An 18,496-nucleotide genomic window follows, 5' to 3' on the forward strand; every position below is an offset into this window, starting at 1 on the left:
GAAGAGGAGTGTGATGACAACTTGATGGAATTGATGGATCATTGTGGACAACTGAACCTGGGCTTCAGTTCCACGTCAAATGCATTCACTTTCATGGGCAAATGCTAGTCACAAATTATTTAAAAACTGACCTAGAGAAAATTGGAATTTGACAATGCTAACCAAAATCACATTTTGTGGTCCATTTGCTGCCACAACCACCTCAGGTGTGTGGGCCCTTGAAAACTTCTAGGCAAGAGTGCATTTTGAAAATGTCTACTAAGCAAGATGCGGTGGTGGGCAATGGTTGACCACAGATTCATCTTTACTGCAGAATGACAATATGTCAAAACACATCGCTATTAAAAATGACTTAAACAGGTACAATACCTGCTGTAAGCAGGCTAGTCGGTTGCTTTTGCATTTATGGCACTGACTGCTACTGGGAAATAGTGTGCAAGAACTGAAAATGAATGTCTGAATATAGCATTTGCTTGCCAGAAAATTTACCATTATTTCTATGGCCCCTTTTGTTATTTACCAAAATGTTCAAATGACATGCCTTCTGCATCAAGTTAACACTCCAAAACACCATAACCACTGCTATAACACTTTACACTCAAAAGAAGAACTTGTTTCCCATATTGTTTTTACAGCAGTAGAGAAGATGCTGCAAGCCATTAGTGAAATATCTAGACGAATATCTAGGTCAAAAGTGAAGGTCAGGAAATTATGATGTGCAGGGCAATTTAGTAAAAGAATTTACCTGCAAGTAGGCTTAATGGATTTTTAGAAATATTTATAGAAATATAAAAATAGAGAATAATGTCTACAATTATGTGAGGAGAATGGATTTTGCTCTTATCTTGGTTATGAAGTTTATAAGGTAAATCATCTTTTCTCTGGATTTTTTTGACAGGACAGTTTATGTTTGACACTATGAGTATGACTAAAGTTCAGAGCAATCAAAAAGTTGCTGAAGCTTTAACTGATGGGCTGGTAGAACTCTCCAAAGGAAAATATGTAAGTATTCATATTGTATTAACTGTAAATGGGAGCTCTAAGAAGTAAAACAACTTAGCTTAATTAAAGGGAAACTATAATGCCAGGAAAACAGCAAAATGGGAGAGCTGTGCTGTGCTGCTCCCCTCCTGCCTGTGTGTAGCGTGGCCAAGCGGTTTGACAACAAGTACTGAGTGAGAGAGTACTTCTTGTCAGATATGGAACCACGGTGGTGACCAGGTACAAGAGGGGAGGGGAGAGAGAAGGAGGAATGGGACACATGGAGGGGTGGGGGGGGGGGGGGAAGAGAAGGAAGAATTAGACACATGGAGGGGAGGGGAGAGAGGAAGGAATCGAGAGGGGGGAGGAAGATGGAGTAGAGGGAGGAATTGGACTGGGGGGAGGAGGGTATGGGACACATGCCATGTGTCTTATACCCTCCTCCCCCCCAGTAGCTCCACGTGTCCCATGCCCTCCTCCCCCCCAGGCCTGCAATGTGTCCCATACCCTCTTCCAACCCATCCCCTCCATGTGTCCCATATTCCTGAAGGGCTGGGGGGAGAAAATGAGACAGGTGATGGGGCTGGGAGGAGGTAATGAGATACATGGGGGGCCTCGGGGGGAATGAGACACATGGATGGGCTGGGGGGGAGAAGACACATGGAGGGGCTGGGGGTAAGGGAATGAGATACATGCAGGGCCGGTGCAAGGATTTTTGCCGCCGTAGGCAAACAAATTTTTGCCGCCCCCCCCATATGTCCTGCCCACCATGTGACATCACAATGCCCCGCCCATATGCTCTGCCATATGGGCCAACGCCAGTCTTCACAAAGTGTCTTTTATCTGAAAAGACAGTGTGTTTATATTAAAAAGCCTACAGGCACAGGCTATAGACACCAGAACCACTACATTATGGTGTAGTGCTTCTGGTGACTATAGTATCCATTTAATGTGAGGTAAATTAGAGATTAGTGCCACTAATAATATATTGGATTGCCTACTTACCACCAGATGAGGACAAGAGGCTGATGATGGGCTCAGTCTGGCTCCACAGGTCTGGTGTAGAAGAGGCTCTCTGGAGACTGTTTTTAACAGTGCTCACAACAATTAACAAACAGGAAGCAGCTCCATTTTTTAGGGCCCCTTACACAGCTCAAGGTCTGGGCCCCCAGGGGGCATACGCCTACAATGCCCACTCATAAATCCACCTACATGGCCCATCCATGAGTTGGGGATGTTTTATGTGTGCAATTTGTGTAAGGGATGTAGTGTGTTTATAGGGGATGTAGTGTGTGTTTGCGTGTAAGGAATGCATTGTATGTTTCTGTGTGTGTGTGTGTGTGTGTGTGTAAGGGGTGCAAGGTTTGTTTCCGTGTATGTAATTGAATGCAGTGTGTGTCTGTAAGGGGTGCATTAATTATGTAAGAGAACGTAAGGGATGCATTGTGTGTTTCGGGTGTGTCTATGTGTGAGTAGGAATGCATTGTATGTTTCTGTGTGTGTGTGTGGGGGGGATGCATTGTGTATGTGTGTAGTGTAAAAGAGAGGGTTTGTAGGGTAGGATAGGGACTGAGAGGGGAACAGCTCTTTATTTATTTTTTGTAAAAATCATAGTGCTCTCCCCTCCGGTCAATTATTGATTTCCCCTTCCCTTCTGTCCCTCCGTTTTCTCCCCTTCTGTCACTTAGTGCTCTCCCTTGGCCCCCTGTCCCTCTGCAGTCCCCCCTTGGTGGTCTTCTCACTCCCCCCTCCCCCCTTAGTGGTCCTCCCTCTCCCAAACCCCTTAGTAGACCTTCCCCTACTCCTCCCACCCCCTTAGTGGTAATTCCCCCCCCCCTTAGTGGTCCTTACCCTCCTCCCCTCTCCTTAGTAGTCCTCCCTCCTTACCCCCTTTGGTGGTCCTTCCCCCCCTTAGTGGTCCTCCCTCTCCCAAACCCCTAGTGGACCTCCCCTCCTCCTCCCTCAGTGGTCCTTACCTCCCCACCCCCGTTTCCCCTGTGTTCCTTCACCCCCCTCCCCCAGTGGTCCTGACTCACCCCTCCCCTAGTGGTCCTTACCCTCCCCTCCCCTAGTGGTCCTTACTTCCCCCTCCCCTCCCCTCCCCTACTGGTCCTTACCTTCCCCCTCCCCTCCCCTAGTGGTCCTTACCCTTCTTGCTCCCCCCCTCCCCTCCCCTACTGGTCCTTACCTTCCCCTGCCCTAGTGGTCCTTACTCTCCCCTCCCCTAGTGGTCCTTACCCTCCCCTCCACTAGGGGTCCTTATCCCCCCCTCCCTCCACTAGTGGTCCTTATCCCCCCCTCCCTCCCATAGTGGTCCTTATCCCAATCTCCCTCCCATAGTGGTCCTTATCCCCCCCCCTCCCTCCCATAGTGGTCCTTATCCCCCCCTCCCTCCCATAGTGGTCCTTATCCCCCCCTCCCTCCCATAGTGGTCCTTATCCCCCCCCCTCCCATAGTGGTCCTTATCCCAATCTCCCTCCCATAGTGGTCCTTATCCCCCCCCCTCCCTCCCATAGTGGTCCTTATCCCCCCCCCCTCCCTCCCATAGTGGTCCTTATCCCCCCCTCCCTCCCATAGTGGTCCTTTCCCCCCCCCCCTCCCTCCCCTAGTGGTCCTTATCCCCCCTCCTTCCCATAATGGTCCTTATCCCCCCCTCCCTCCCCTAGTGGTCCTTACCCTCCCCTCCTGCCCATGTAGCGTGGCCGGGCGGCGCGGAACGCAGGACAGGAACCTCTGTTTCCTGTACCCGGCCGCCGGCGGAATGACAGTGCTTCCTGTCATTCCGCCGGCGGCCGGGTACAGGAAACAGAGGTTCCTGTCCCGCGTTCCGCGCCGCCTGGCCACGCTACATGGAGAGACCGGCTGGAGGGAGCGCTCTGCGCTTCCCTCCTGCCGGTCACTCAAACCCGGCCGCCCTCCATGCAGCAGTGCTGCGCCGCCTGAGGCTTGTAAAAGCGCTCAGGCGGCGCAGCATGAGGAGCCACACCGGGCACAGGGATCCGGCGCCCCCTAATAAGTTGCGCCTTACAGGTAGCGCCGGCCCTGGATACATGTAGGGGCTGGGGAGGAAGGAATGAGAATGTGTGTGTGTATGTGTATGTGTATGTGTATATATAATTATTTTTGCTTTCTGTCAGGGATAAAATGGCAGCCTCGTTTAATTTCCCATGATGCGCATAAAGGAAATCTGTATAGGAAGGGATTTTTTTTTTTTTTGGTCATTCTCACCCACACAATCAAAAATTGTTTTGAGAAAAAAAAATATATATAATAGCGGCAACAATCTCTACAGTTAGAGAAGAAAATTGTATCTTCCTTAAAAGCAGGCACAATATTATGTAGTAGTTATGGTGCCAGGAATCCTCTGATGATGCCCCACTGTTAAGAGTCAAACTGCTTTTAAATTATAGGACACGTATCTATGCCCTCTTTAAAGATACCATTTCACAACAGCATTAGAAAGGTCCACTTCCACAGATAAGCATATAAATGCCACTGTACTGAAATTACTTAAATGTACACTCCAGACACTTAAGCAGATCAGCAATGGATTGAGGAGAAGCAATAAAACAATCTACCTACACATCATATATTTATTAAATATAAAAATCTAGATGTATTTATTTGTTTACTGTTCCTCTTGTTTTCCCTTTTATTGGTCACTTCTCATTTGATCTGTCCCCTAGACCACAATCATCTTTTTTTCTATCAATCATCTGGTTTTTTTCTTGCGTCATGGACTGGAATTCAGCGTCATGTACTGCAATGAAAATGCTCGGCCATTGCATGTATCAGTTGGTTCAAATTTTGGGTTCATTTTGTCCTAAAGTTCGGAAATTTTATAAATCACTCGTAGGCACCAAATTTGGATGAATTGCACTTCAGATCGAAATGAGTCTGCAAGTCTTCCTATAACTATACCCAGTTGTCAACAATAGAGTATTACATTGTAACAGTGCAGCAACAGTCCAGAATTTCAGTCATAAAATATGCAATTTATTGCTTTGTTTTTTTTTTTCCACAGGATAATTCATTAGAATTTTTGTCGTTATTCCTTTTAAAAAAGTGTGCAAAAAACACAGAGCCTGGAAGCCAGGACGTAGTAACAGAAGGACAAGTGGCTGATACATTAACGACTATTTTGGAGGTGAGACATTTGTTACAAGAGACTACTTTCTGAGAGTAAATGCAATATATATGATATAAAAAAAATCAGTCACTGACTAAATATAGGTTTATGTTCAGAATTTATCTTGTTCATAGAAGTGATACAACAATACTTCCAATTTGAAGATTTAAGGCATGAATTAAAATGTGACTGTCACTTCTCTGGTATTGGCACCATTGAATAATGAGGGGAGGGTTTTTTAAAAGTTGCAGACAAGAGATCTGAAGCTTTTGCAAGCTGTTTTTAGATATACTCGCAGCCATGTTTTCATTGAGGTATAGCTACTAAATACTGCTTTTATTTTTGTTTGTTTTGGGCAATGGAGAATTTCTTAAACTATATGCCAATGTCATTACTTTCTTCACTGGTGATGCCATCAGCTTAACATGAATGCTCGTTAAGCTGAATCACAGCCTCCAACTGGCTCCAGTCAGTCAACTCAGAATATACAGAGAGCCCTCCTGAAACTATATGATCCTAAAACCCATAGCACAGCATGAGCGTGTCTAATGATGTACTCATGCTGTGCCGGCTGGGGGACAGTTCCCTGGTAATTGGTATGAAACAACCAGTGCTGCATATAAAATACTAGATACTGACAGTGCTTTCACTGTAAATTATCTGCTTTCAAAGAAGAGGTCTAAGAACCCTCCAACCTAACATAACATGGATTGACTAGGCATGACCAACACTCACCAGTAACGCAGTACAGTGATATGCATGTCTCTCTGCTTTGATTAAAAGATAGAACAATACAAACACTTTAACTCGTAGGGTCTCATTGGACCATTTTTAGTCATGAGATGATATGTTTTCTTTCCCCACCTGATTGACCTACATGAATAAAATACCTCTGTGTCATTAAGACTCTTAATAACCAAGGGAAAATGACATGATTGGAGAATACCCCTTCACACATGTGTGTATGGTCACGGGTGTCTCTGTGGCCTCCACATATGCCTCTGCTATTTTACGCCATACCAAACTCCCTACATTGATAGACATACTACTATAAAGTGGTGAAAGGGGGTTAATACTGGTTGTGCCAAGGATGTGGAGGTCAAGCCAGCTTGGAGGTCATGCCAGGCGGCATACCCCCTTACAATTTCCAATGTGTAAAACATCTCTGAAATGATCTATATAAGCAGAAATGCTCATAGATATCTTGCAGAGTGAGATAGTCTTTTTCCTGGTGCCACCAAAAGCAGGACCCAAAAAACTAACCTGGAACAGAGACCCTAAGTCAGGATTGTTCTGCCGGATCTAGGTCAGTCGAGAGTATGGATTTTAAAGTGCCTTAGAATTGGCTGTCAAACTATTTTACTCAAAATTGCTTAGCCCATTACCTTTAATGAGTATTAGGAACAATGAATGTGTTCTACAAATATTTTAAAAGAAAACCTCAGTAAAATAAATAAAATACTAACAATACTAATTTATGTCACTTGCAAGCTCAGTAGAGTAGAGTAGGTTCTCTATGCTACTGCAGAGGGATCCTGTAAATTGATATGCCAGAGTTTATGATAAATGCAGGGAAGTTCACTTGAAGTATCTAAATCAAGTATTTATTTATAAAACCTAATTCTAATTAAACATTAAGAGAGACTATAGGAAGCATTGGTTTAGTACATAAAAATGTCTCCAAATGTCTTGTTACTCAAGAGGCAGCAATAATCCAGGGCATCTGCCTTGCCATGACTTCTCAGTGAGCTGTATTGAGAAGTCTGTGATTGGATCGTAACATAAAGTCTGGGTGGGGTTATAAGAGGAGGACTTGCAAAGTTCTCCAAGCTTTTTTTTAGATATATACCCCAACGAAAATATTAAGTTTTCATGTGTAGTATATATATAAAACAGTGATTTTTATTTATTTTGTGTTTGGGCAGTAAAGTGTCCCTTTAAAATGAAAATAAACAAATTAAATATAACATACAGCTGTCTGCCTATGGCTTCAGATTTCACATAAACAGGGAGCGTAACCAGTAAGAAATCGAAAATGTTGACGCCAACAGTGGGAGGATTGATGAAAAAAGAAGAAAGCTGGCTTGTAGGAAAGGAACACAGAGAGTGGTTGACCCCAACAAAGGCCTATTCAACTAATTGTTTATTGATTTTGTTAACACAGGAAAATACATTACTTGCAGACTTCGGAGACAGACGCACAAGGATTGCCCAGGAAATTGTCAGAAGTGAGAAGGAGTATGTTCAGATTCTAAAGATCATCAGGGATGTGTATGTTGTTCCTTTGAAAGCTGCCCTGTCATCAAATCGTGCTATACTAAGCATATCCAATATTCAAATAATCTTCTCAGATATTCTTAATATTTTACAGATTAACAAGTAAGTAATTATATTGCTGGTAACTTTAAGGAGTATAGCCCCAGTTGAAGGAATGGCAGGAATGTATTATTTAGTTTTGTGACCACCTATCGTTGCATCATAATATTTAAATATCCATGAGTGAAAACTAAAGTTTAGTCAGGAATGGTAAAACATCAATGGTACCTTGGTATTTGCAGAATGAAACATAGCCCATAAAGTCTCACTCATGTGTACTCTGGTTATGATTACCAGCTTGTAGAGGAACTAAATTATCTGCCAGAAGCCACTAATAACTATATAATGCCTATAAATATGCTGTAAATGTAAGCTCATCTCTTTCTTTCAAACAATACAGGAAGTTTAAATGGGTATTATCATTCCTACAGTGAAGGGAGAGGAGTGAAAGGACCATTTTACTGCATTATATTAGCATTTCAGAGATTGATAAAGAATATAATAGCAGTTTAAATATCTTTCTATAAAAAATACATGATTTAATTGTTTATACTTAAGTGCAGACATTCTTTTTCATTATGTTGCTATTTTCAGTAAGCTTGCTGTTGCCTTAAAGGTCTTTACAAATACCTATAAAAACATGTGTGACCATTTTTATTTATTTATTTATATCACATCTACTGTGTGTGAGAAAAAGTGTGTGACAAACGCTCCTTCCCATGTAGGTTTTCCATGGACTCATGGAGGAGTGTAGAAGTCGGTCTCCTGCCCACCGTCTTTGGTCCAGGTCTGGGACACTTTTTTGGGAGTTACTGCGCGCAGCTGCCATTAACAGCTTTCCCTGGGTGCCCCTGGTTCAGCACTTTCCTGTCATGTGAATGTAACTGAACGCTGACTATCTCGCGGCCGTTCGCATGAACCAAACCCACGAATAGTCCCAGCGCTAGTTAGCCGCATGAGGACTTCGTGGGTTCCCGGTCACCTCAACGGGACTTAACCGCAAATGTTATGGAACTGTGTTCGGTATGAGGTGACCATGCGGTTCCCGGACAACTTGGTTTGCAGTTTTGAACCACTTTGAAATCCTCCAGGAAAGCGCTTTTTGAAAGGGAAGGTGCCTGAGACTAAGGGGAACAAACCCTACCTAAGAGCCAGGTGGAGCACCCCGTATTGCGGCCGCAGGAGCTCCCGAAAGTTGACCAGCAAGTACCAAACGCCCTGGAACTATTTTGGGCATGTGTTGCCGGTTAAAACTTTAACACGATGGCGTTTCCCCTACACTGCATGGATCTGAGCGCTATTTGGAGAACTAGGGCGCTCAGATCAGGGCTATTTAACAATGTATTATTTGTGGGGTTATTTTATGTTTTTATTATGTTTTTGGGTATTTTTATGTTTTATATTTGCCTACCTGTCCCTGGGAGATAATTAGGTTACCAGTGTTTAACACAATTATCTCCCAGGCCCAGAAATTCCTGGTAGGGGCTTGTGGTGAAGACAATGGAGACCCCCTGCTGGGGTCTGTGTATACAAAGACTCTGTTTGGATGCATTAAACCAGTTGTACTCCCAGATCTATGTGTCGTCTAGTTACTGGGAGGGGAAGGACTATAATCACTGCTCAGCGCCTTGAGGATCCCGTGGGGAAAGTCCTTGTAAGGGCTAGAGCTCCCAGGACTGTGTGTTGTCCAGTCCCTGGGAGGGCATAGAGCTAGTCCCCTATCCTGCTCCAGGACAGAGTTTTCCCCCTGTTCAAGCTAGGAAGTGCTCCTTGACAGAGGTACCCAGCCGGGGTACAGGGAGCTCCGCTACAAAGTGCATTATTGTTTTTATATAAAACATTTAAGACCCTGTGTGAAATATTGTAAGATAACACTGTATGCTGTCTAAAGATTTTTGTTTCTGAAATATTTTTATAAAGGATGGAAGAATAAGTGAAAAATAAAAATGGTGTAATTTAAATAATTAAAATGCTTACAATGGTCTGCAAAGCAATGTATTCACAAGATTACTGTGTTGAATCTTACAGTTGAATCTTATTCTAATCTTTTTATCTTTTTTTTTTTGACAATCTTTATTTTAAGATTTTTCAAACAGTATAGAAACATTTTGTCAGGTCGAGGAACAGAGTATAGCGTTTTAGGTTGCACCCTCCCAACTGCGTTAGTTTGGTGTGGGTAACATTAGGAGTCAGAGTTGCCCCTCCGGGGCCTATTAACCTGGTGGATACCCTTTGTAGTGCCGCCTAGCTCGTGCCCGAGGTACGGATACCCCTTCCCCTTCCCTCCCTGCTTTACCCCCTGGTGATCCCTTGCGCTCCCTGATAGTGTCCCTAAGTCATGGCACCGCTGCGTCTGAAATTGTCACCAGCAAGCACGCAATGTGGGTACCCAGTATTTTACTCCTTGTACTACAGGTCCCGAGAGCTGGGATTGAGGTCCCTTCTACAATTGTCGGCATAACAAGACTCAAATGGCTATGTCCTGTAGGGTGCCTGCTTGGTGTAGAGTCGTGTATGCGCCCCTGTATTGCACTCTGGCTTTGTATGCGCTATAACCCTTGCCACACTGGCAACGCGTCCTATGTGTCAGTGGTGTGGAAACTAGATGAACTATGAAAACTCGTGTAACCGGAATAGGCACTAAGTGCCCTAACAATCATTGACTAACGTGTCGGTCGGCGGTGAAGTGTTGGCCAAGTAGTCTAGGCTACGTCTCCCTGGGGCCTAACACCTAACCATACTCCCTGTCGTCCAATCGGGCAGGGTCTCGTCCTAGAGTATCAGTCCAGTAGGTCAGTGTCCGGGGTAGGAGAAGAAAAAAAAAAAAAAAGGGGGGGCGGGTGGGTGGGGGGGATGGGAGGGCAAAGCCGAGGGCCCCTAGGCAGGGGGGGGGGACCCGCCACCGCCCCTCATGCCCCCGTCCCGCAATATGCGTCTACGAACCGGCCTCCTCCACTTGGTCTCCGGGGTTGCGAGGTTTACGGGCCATATAGTCTATCCAGGGGGCCCATAGTCTAGTGCATTTAACTGCTGTGTCATGCAGGTTTGCCGTCAGGCTCTCTATGTTATATATTTCCTCTACTTTCTCTATCCATTCTGGGATCCTAATCTTTTTATCTTTTGATTCAGGCATCTTTTAGGAGAACTAGTGGAAAGATTTCAAGAATGGGGTCCAGCCCAGTGCTTGGGGGATGTTTTCTTGAAGTTTGGATCACAGCTGAACTCTTACACCAATTTCTTTAACAATTACTCAGTAATTCTGAAAACAATTGACAAGGTAATGAACACATACCAAAGTAATCCAAATATTACAGTGATGTATTGGGAATTACAGAGGAAACTACATGTGTGTTGTAGAGAACACTGACAAGATTATTATTATTATGTTATTTATATAGCGCCAACAAATTCTGCAGCGCTTTACAATAAGTAGACGCACAGACATGTACTTGTAACCAGACAAGTTGGACACACTGGAACAGAGGGGTTGAGGGCCCTGCTCAATGAGCTTACATGCTAGAGGGAGGGAGGTAAAGTGACACAAAAGGTAAGGATAGTATTAGACTAATGACAGTTGCAGGAGAGGAATCAATTGGGAGCTATCATAGGACCTTACTACAGAACCTGAACAAAACTCTGCATGAAAAGGACATAGTCTCAGGATCTCGTCACGGTATCTCTGTGCATTCAAAATGCCATCAGTAAAATGCACCTGTGTTCGTTGTCTATAAGATACACCTGCCCATACCATAACCCCACCGCCACCATGGGCCACTCGATTTACAACGTTAACATTAGCAAACAGCTCACCCACACTGCCTGCCATCTGCCCTGTACAGTGAAAACAGGGATTCGTCTGTGAAGAGAACACCTCTCCAAAGTGCCAGACGCCATTGAACGTGAGCATTTGCCCACTCAAGTCGGTTGCGATGAACTGCAGTCAAGACGAGACTACGATGAGGACAACGAGCATGCAGATTAGCTTCCCTGAGACGGTTTCTGACAGTTTGTGCAGAAATCCTTTGGTTATGCAAACTGATTGTTGCAGCAGCTGTCCGGGTGGCTGGTCTCAGACGATCTTGGAGGTGAAGATGCTGGATGTGGAGGTCCTGGGCTGGTGTGGTTACACATGGACTGCGGTTGTGAGGCTGGTTGGATGTACTGCTAAATTCTCTGAAACACCTTTGTAAACTGCTTATGTTAGAGAAATAAACATTCAATTCATGGGCAACAGCTCTCGTGGAAATTCCTGCAGTCAGCATGCCAATTGCACGCTCCCTCAAAACCTGCGACATCTGTAGCATTGTGCTGTGTGGTAAAACTGCACATTTTAGACTTGCCTTTTATTGTGGCCAGCCTAAGGCACACCTGTGCAATAATCATGCTGTCTAATCAGCATCTTGATATGCCACACCTGTGAGGTGGATGGATTATCTCGGCAAAGGAGAAGTGCTCACTAACACAGATTTAGACAGATTTGCGAACAATATTTGAGAGAAATAAGCCTTTTGTGTACATAGACAAAGTCTTAGATCTTTGAGTTCAGCTCATGAAAAATGGGGGCAAAAACAAAAGTGTTGCGTTTATAATTATGTTCAGTGTATAATGCAAATTGAATGTGATAAATGCAATTCAAAAAAATGCAGTGTCAGAACTAAACAATTAAAGTGATAGTGCTTTGATGGATACACTCACAATGCAAATTAAATATCTGCTCTATGAAAATTATAATTAAAGTGACATTACTATCCAAAACATCCTCAAATATATACATGTGGTCACCTCCAAAGGGGCCTCTGATGCTGGGGGGTGGAGGCTGGGTGACCATCCCAAAAGGGAATCTGGTCTGAATTCCAAGCTTACATGGTAAATTCAAAAGGGAATTGGGGGCACACCCGGAACATGCATTTTGCAGCAATGGTGTTGCCATAGTGACCAAAATGTACACATAATACAGATTAAGGTACAGCACACTTAAAAATCAATTTCTAAATTATTGGAAGAGCTGGTAGTCGGCGAAACGCTCTTTGGGAATTTAGAGCAGTGGGTGGCAGGGTCTAATAGGGACGATACTGCAGCTTTACTCTCACCTAGATTAGCCACCTTACTATTATTATTTTTATCCACCGTACCTTGAATGGATATGTAGCTAGTAGTCAATCAGCTTTGGTTAAACAGCTAGCATTAGGGAAGGGGTGTTAATGCTATTTGGCACTGGGTGATGGGAGTTGGAGACTTACTTATTTAACTTTTCTAAGTTTGGTTACTTGGACCTTAGACCATCTTATCATGATTACCCCCATGCCATAGGGACTATAACTACTTCAGTTAGTATCCTATAGCGTTGATCCCTTCTCCCCTTCTACTGAATATGTTTACACAGCACGTTTTAGCCAAGTTTTATTAAAAGTTATGTTTTAAATAGACATCAATCTACAGGGGCTGCCTTCTACCAAAGATTAGTTCAGGAATTCTCCAAACTTATTGTAACTGCACCCTGGGTATAGAAGGGGTTAATGCCGCCAAAGACCCTTTCCCGAGTTCCCTTTCCCGAATGAGAAGTCAGCTACCGAACACGCCTAAGTGCCAAACAGGAAACACACGAATAATCCCCCCCAAGTACAAGACGAGGCTCTGTATTGAGGGTCAAGCAGGATCTGTTTAATTTGGGCTACATTCCCGTCTTTTATGCAGGTCTTCCATAGGGACCTTGTGGAAGACTGAGACAGTTTTGTACAACAACCAATCATATGCATGTACAGTAATAAACCTCTCTATCCTGGAGATGATTGAGTTAAGTGCTAGAAGTAACTCAATTACCTCCAGGGATAGAGAATATTATCCATTTTATACCAACAGTAAAAACACATAAAATATACCGAGCTTACATAGCTTAGATCTGAGCGCTCAATATAACCAAACAGCGCTCAGATCCCATACATACAGTTCAGTCGCCATGGAGCTAAAGTCTGGTACAGGGTGCTTTCGACAAAACAAATGGGCTCCATGGGATGGCCATCTGGGGCAGTTCTGTTCGTGTATAGTCAATGTACCGAACAGCACGGCATTCGTATGAACCTGAAACAGAACGAGGAAGGGTCGGCAACTTTAGCTGTGTTCACGGGAAATAGTGTCCGATATTAGTTCCATGAGTTTGTTGATGAACACCACTGGACGTTCGACTGTCCAAGATGGCCACCACGTGTTCGTTCATATGAACGACGACCACCCAGCTGACCGCTCGGGAGTTGGAAATATCTGCAGTTAACCACAATGTTACTGAGGGCAGAAAGTTTAACGAGAAGCACACTTCCCTGCTGGGTGGCCTGCCGTTTAGTTTTAGTTTATTTGTATTTAGATGAATGAAAAGTAGAACCATACGAACAACTGGCAAATACCGAGCAAACAGACAAATCAAGGTTAAATGATAGTAATCCATAGACAGAGAGATCTGTCACACTGTCACATGACCTAACCTTTTCTTCTTCTCTTTTGTATAAATGTGCCAGGCTGACTAATTCATGTGTGCTTGAGGTATAACTACACTGGCAGAAATTTAGTGATTTCTCTTACAGATCCTTTTCACTATGACCCTTCTAAATGCAATCATGGTCATGGTGGCTGGAGTAACCCTTTCATTAAATAAAAATGTAAGGCTTGTATGTGAAGGTATTAAAATATTTCCTTGGGGTCGTTTTTCTTTTCCTACCTGAAACTGAACCTAATGCAAAGTTATTCCAGACTCCCTGCAACAAAGAACAAGAAAAAAGAATTACCATGTCTTGATAAATGCTGCTATGTTTTATTTTCTAGTGTAGAGAAGCAATGCCAACTTTCCGTGCCTTCCTAAGAAGACATGATCAGACAGTAATAACTAAAATGATGAGGTAAATGTAAATGTAATGTAAGAATGTTTTAATTTCCATTTAGATATTAACAGTTTGCCTTTACTATAATTTTTAGAATGAAAATACTTGAGCATGGAATAAGGTAATGGATTAGAGCAGTGTGAGAATGGAATAAGGTAATGGATGAGAGCAGTGTGAGAATGGAATAAGATAATGGATTAGAGCAGTGTTAGAATGGAATAAGGTAATGGATTAGAGCAGTGTGAGAATGGAATAAGATAATGGATTAGAGCAGTGTGAGAATGGAATAAGGTAATGGATTAGAGCAGTGTGAGAATGGAATAAGGTAATGGATTAGAGCAGTGTGAGAATGGAATAAGGTAATGGATTAGAGCAGTGTGAGAATGGAATAAGATAATGGATTAGAGCAGTGTGAGAATGGAATAAGATAATGGATTAGAGCAGTGTGAGAATGGAATAAGGTAATGGATTAGAGCAGTGTGAGAATGGAATAAGGTAATGGATGAGAGCAGTGTGAGAATGGAATAAGATAATGGATTAGAGCAGTGTGAGAATGGAATAAGGTAATGGATGAGAGCAGTGTGAGAATGGAATAAGGTAATGGATGAGAGAAGTGTGAGAATGGAATAAGGTAATGGATGAGAGCAGTGTGAGAATGGAATAAGATAATGGGTGAGAGCAGTGTGAGAATGGAATAAGGTAATGGATGAGAGCAGTTGGAGTATGGAATAAGGTAATGGATGAGATCAGTGTGAGAATTGAATAAAGTAATGGGTGAGAGCAGTGTGAGAATGGAATAAAGTAATGGATAGGGGCACCGGAGAAAATAAATTAGGGGATGGATGAGGACACTTTTAGATGGGTATAAGGTATAGGTGGTGCGCCAGAGGAAGGGAAGAGGTAATGGATGGGGAGGCACTGGGGTAGAAAATAGACCAGGTAATCGATGAGGGCATTGAGGGATAGGGACTGTAGAGTAATTGAGATAAATTGAGCCCTGTTAGAGAAAGAATGTATTTTTCTTTTTCTGCCTCATGGCAACTAAATACTATGGCATAGTGCCAGTCCCAAGCTTGACCACTGGAGCTGGCCCTGAATGAGAGCTGATTTAATGCAAGAGGTAACTGCAGTGGAGAAGTTTATCTGGTGGCATTTGGAGTCTTTCAAAGTCAACAGTTCATTGTTTTATTCCCAACTATGAGATCACACTTAGCTGAAAGTATTGGGAAGCTACCAGGAAAGAACTGCACAGATCTATCGCTGCATTAAACCTCCTGTGATTATAGTTGCTGTGTATGCATTTGAGTTCCAACAAAATAATGAGGCAGTATTCCTGATTTGAAATGAATGTATCTTTGTATATATGTGTGTGTATATATATATATATATATATATATATATATATATATATAATATATATATATATATATATTTTTTTTTTTTTTTTCTCATGTAGTCTGCAGGAGCTGCTGCTCTTTCCTTCGACTCGCTTTGAGCAGTATGTGAACCTTTTGTATGCACTTCGTCTTCATACTGCCCCAGAACACCCAGACCGTAAAGACCTAACAGCTGCCATAGGGTTGATGAAGAAGTACAAAGATTACATCGGACAGGTTGGCTTTTCGTTTTATTTTCCATTTCCTCTGATAATATTGTGTGATACTAAAAGTGCAATTTTCAGGTATTGATATAAATATATTATACAAAATAACTCCTTCCTCTCCTTCTCTCTATCTCCCTTTCTCGCTCCATGGCCTTCTCTCTCTCTCTCACGGTATATTCCATGTGTTATTAGGAGTAGGAGGAAAATACATGTTTCCCCTCCCATATTGGTGTGTTCCTTTATATATGTGCCTAGTACAGACCCTAGTGTCTTTACTGGATCACCCTATTCATAAGTAAAGTTATGTTAAAAGTGATTCAGCAGAAGTTCAATACAGGATCTGTCCAGCTCTCCAGTGGACCACACTCTTATATTCCTGCAGATATCCAACGACGAATGGTCACAACAGCTAATTGGAATAGAATGTTACCCCAGCTGACCATTGAGCTACGTGGATCCTTGAATGACACATGTTCACTCCTTAGTTTAATATCTCTTGGATTCTGTTGAAGACGAATATGGAATATTATCCTTTTATGTCAAAATCTGCCTTTATCTCAGTCTCTTCCATTTTTTTTCATTTATTTCCATTTCAGCTTTTTAGCCATTCATACAAGTACTAGCAGAAGATGAAAAAAAATGGTGGCAAAGAGAATGATAAATGCAGAAGCTAGCATAAAGGGATAAGTTGACAGATAGGAGTCCTATGTACAGTCTGGCACCCTTCATACCCCTTGAAGCTTGCTCTTGCTCATTTGCTAACCTTTGTCCTGGGACTCTACTGCTTTGATACCAATGCAGAATCCCACAATGCTGATTAGTTAGCCAAGCCTCAGTAGAAGATCGTATCCCCACGATGGATTTTTCAGCATATGGTAAGGCCAAAACTTGTTGCTGCACAAATGTTTACACAGGGCTCTTACTGATCAAGGCCCTCACTGCTCTTCCTCCCATGTTAGGTGGCTGGCATTGGGTTCCCAAGTTCTTGCAGCCCTTGTGCCACTGTACTGGTTGAATTACAGGTATATCTGCCCCTGTTAAAGATTTAGTATTAGATTCAAACGGCATTAAATAGAGTTGAAAATATGGTCATCACATCATCTTTTTTTATTTTTACAGCTGAAAGCAAGTTTTGAAAAAGATACTGAGATGACAAATATACAGAAAAACATAAAAGGTTGTCCTGTAAGTATGATATTGTTAGAAATATTACATAAGAGTGGGAATTTCTCACATGCAGACAGATACAAACTCATGGACATACACACATTATTATACATACACACACATAAATATGCTCTTTTATACAAATAAGCACTCACTGACACATATTCCCAGACACATAAACATTCCCTAAGAAGCTTTTGTAGATACAGACATACACACCGACCACCAAACATACAAAGATTCTCACAAACAGGTACACATTGTCACACAATCAGATGCACCCAGTGCTACAGATAGATGTGTACAGGCTGATAGATACATACATACATACACATATAAATGTACAAACAGATATCCATTTAGGAAACCTTTTAAAATTATTTTCTGTAGGATAACATCTTAGTTTTGTAATGTTTTTGTTCATTCATGTGTTTTACAACCATGCTTAAGGCATTCTCTTGCAGTGCTCCCACATATCTTATTATTTTAGAAGAGAAATAATGTTTTCTTTTGTTCATATACATTTTATCTGATACTGCGACAAACTCCCCTCTCCAAGTGAGTTTGCCACGAGCTCCTGGAGGAGTCTGCTTGCCCACAGACTATGGGCCCTGCAGGGAAACCTGTAAAAGACTACCAAACTTGACCGACTGTTAGCACTGATTTCCCTGGAACTGTTTTGGGCATAGGACCATTTGCACGATCGGTCAAAACTATGACTTCCAGGAAATTCCTGAACCCCTGCTCTGATGGGTGATGTTTGGATATGTTGTTCACTCAGATCAGGGCTATCAGGGGATGTGTTGTGTTTTGGGGTACATTTGGGACTTTTTAGAAATGTGTGTTTTTTCTGCCTGGAGATAATTGAGTTGATACAGTAATTAAGGTCCACCTGGGTTGGGAAACTCCATTAGTTGCACTGGCAATAAATGGTGGTGGTATATTAACCAAACCGTTCATCACCCGGTGCTCTTTTATGTTTCTCTGTAGCCCTTATGCCTGTAGTCCTGTTAATTTGTGAGTTTCTGGTTTTGACTTGGCATTGTATAGCTATGTTGTTCTGACACATCTAACGCTGGCATTGTTAAAAGAGCATGCAAAAAAAATAAAAAATCCAGATTTTGATCAGAGGGTTTTGATTTATGTTTAGATTACTGTCCTCATGTCTGCAATGAAGGGGTTAAACATGAATCAAACTTGAATCAAACTTACTATTATTCAGATGATGTGATCTACAATTTAAAGGAACTCTATAGGGTCAGGAACACAAACATGTATTCCTTATTCTATAGTGTTAAAAACACCAGCTAGGCCCCCAGTAAGCTGTAGTTGTTCTGGTCCCTTTAACCCCTTAAGGACCAAACTTCTGGAATAAAAGGGAATCAAGACATGTCACACATGTCATGTGTCCTTAAGGGGTTAAAAGGAGTG

At 42.6% G+C, this 18,496-nt stretch overlaps 1 protein-coding gene across 1 annotated transcript in view; it reads left to right on the forward strand.

Moving 5' to 3' along the window:
* ECT2L (epithelial cell transforming 2 like) overlaps positions 1-18,496 on the forward strand; it is a 112,606-nt gene that overhangs the window by 53,834 nt on the left and 40,276 nt on the right. Inside the window, exons 13-19 of the mRNA XM_063441207.1 lie at positions 899-1,002; positions 5,006-5,128; positions 7,275-7,489; positions 10,556-10,703; positions 14,240-14,313; positions 15,752-15,908; positions 17,018-17,083. Coding sequence (XP_063297277.1) covers positions 899-1,002; positions 5,006-5,128; positions 7,275-7,489; positions 10,556-10,703; positions 14,240-14,313; positions 15,752-15,908; positions 17,018-17,083 — 887 coding nt within the window. The remainder of the gene's footprint in view (positions 1-898; positions 1,003-5,005; positions 5,129-7,274; positions 7,490-10,555; positions 10,704-14,239; positions 14,314-15,751; positions 15,909-17,017; positions 17,084-18,496) is intronic.

Source organism: Pelobates fuscus, chromosome 2, assembly GCF_036172605.1.
Source record: "Pelobates fuscus isolate aPelFus1 chromosome 2, aPelFus1.pri, whole genome shotgun sequence".
In the NCBI taxonomy this organism is placed as follows: domain Eukaryota; kingdom Metazoa; phylum Chordata; class Amphibia; order Anura; family Pelobatidae; genus Pelobates; species Pelobates fuscus.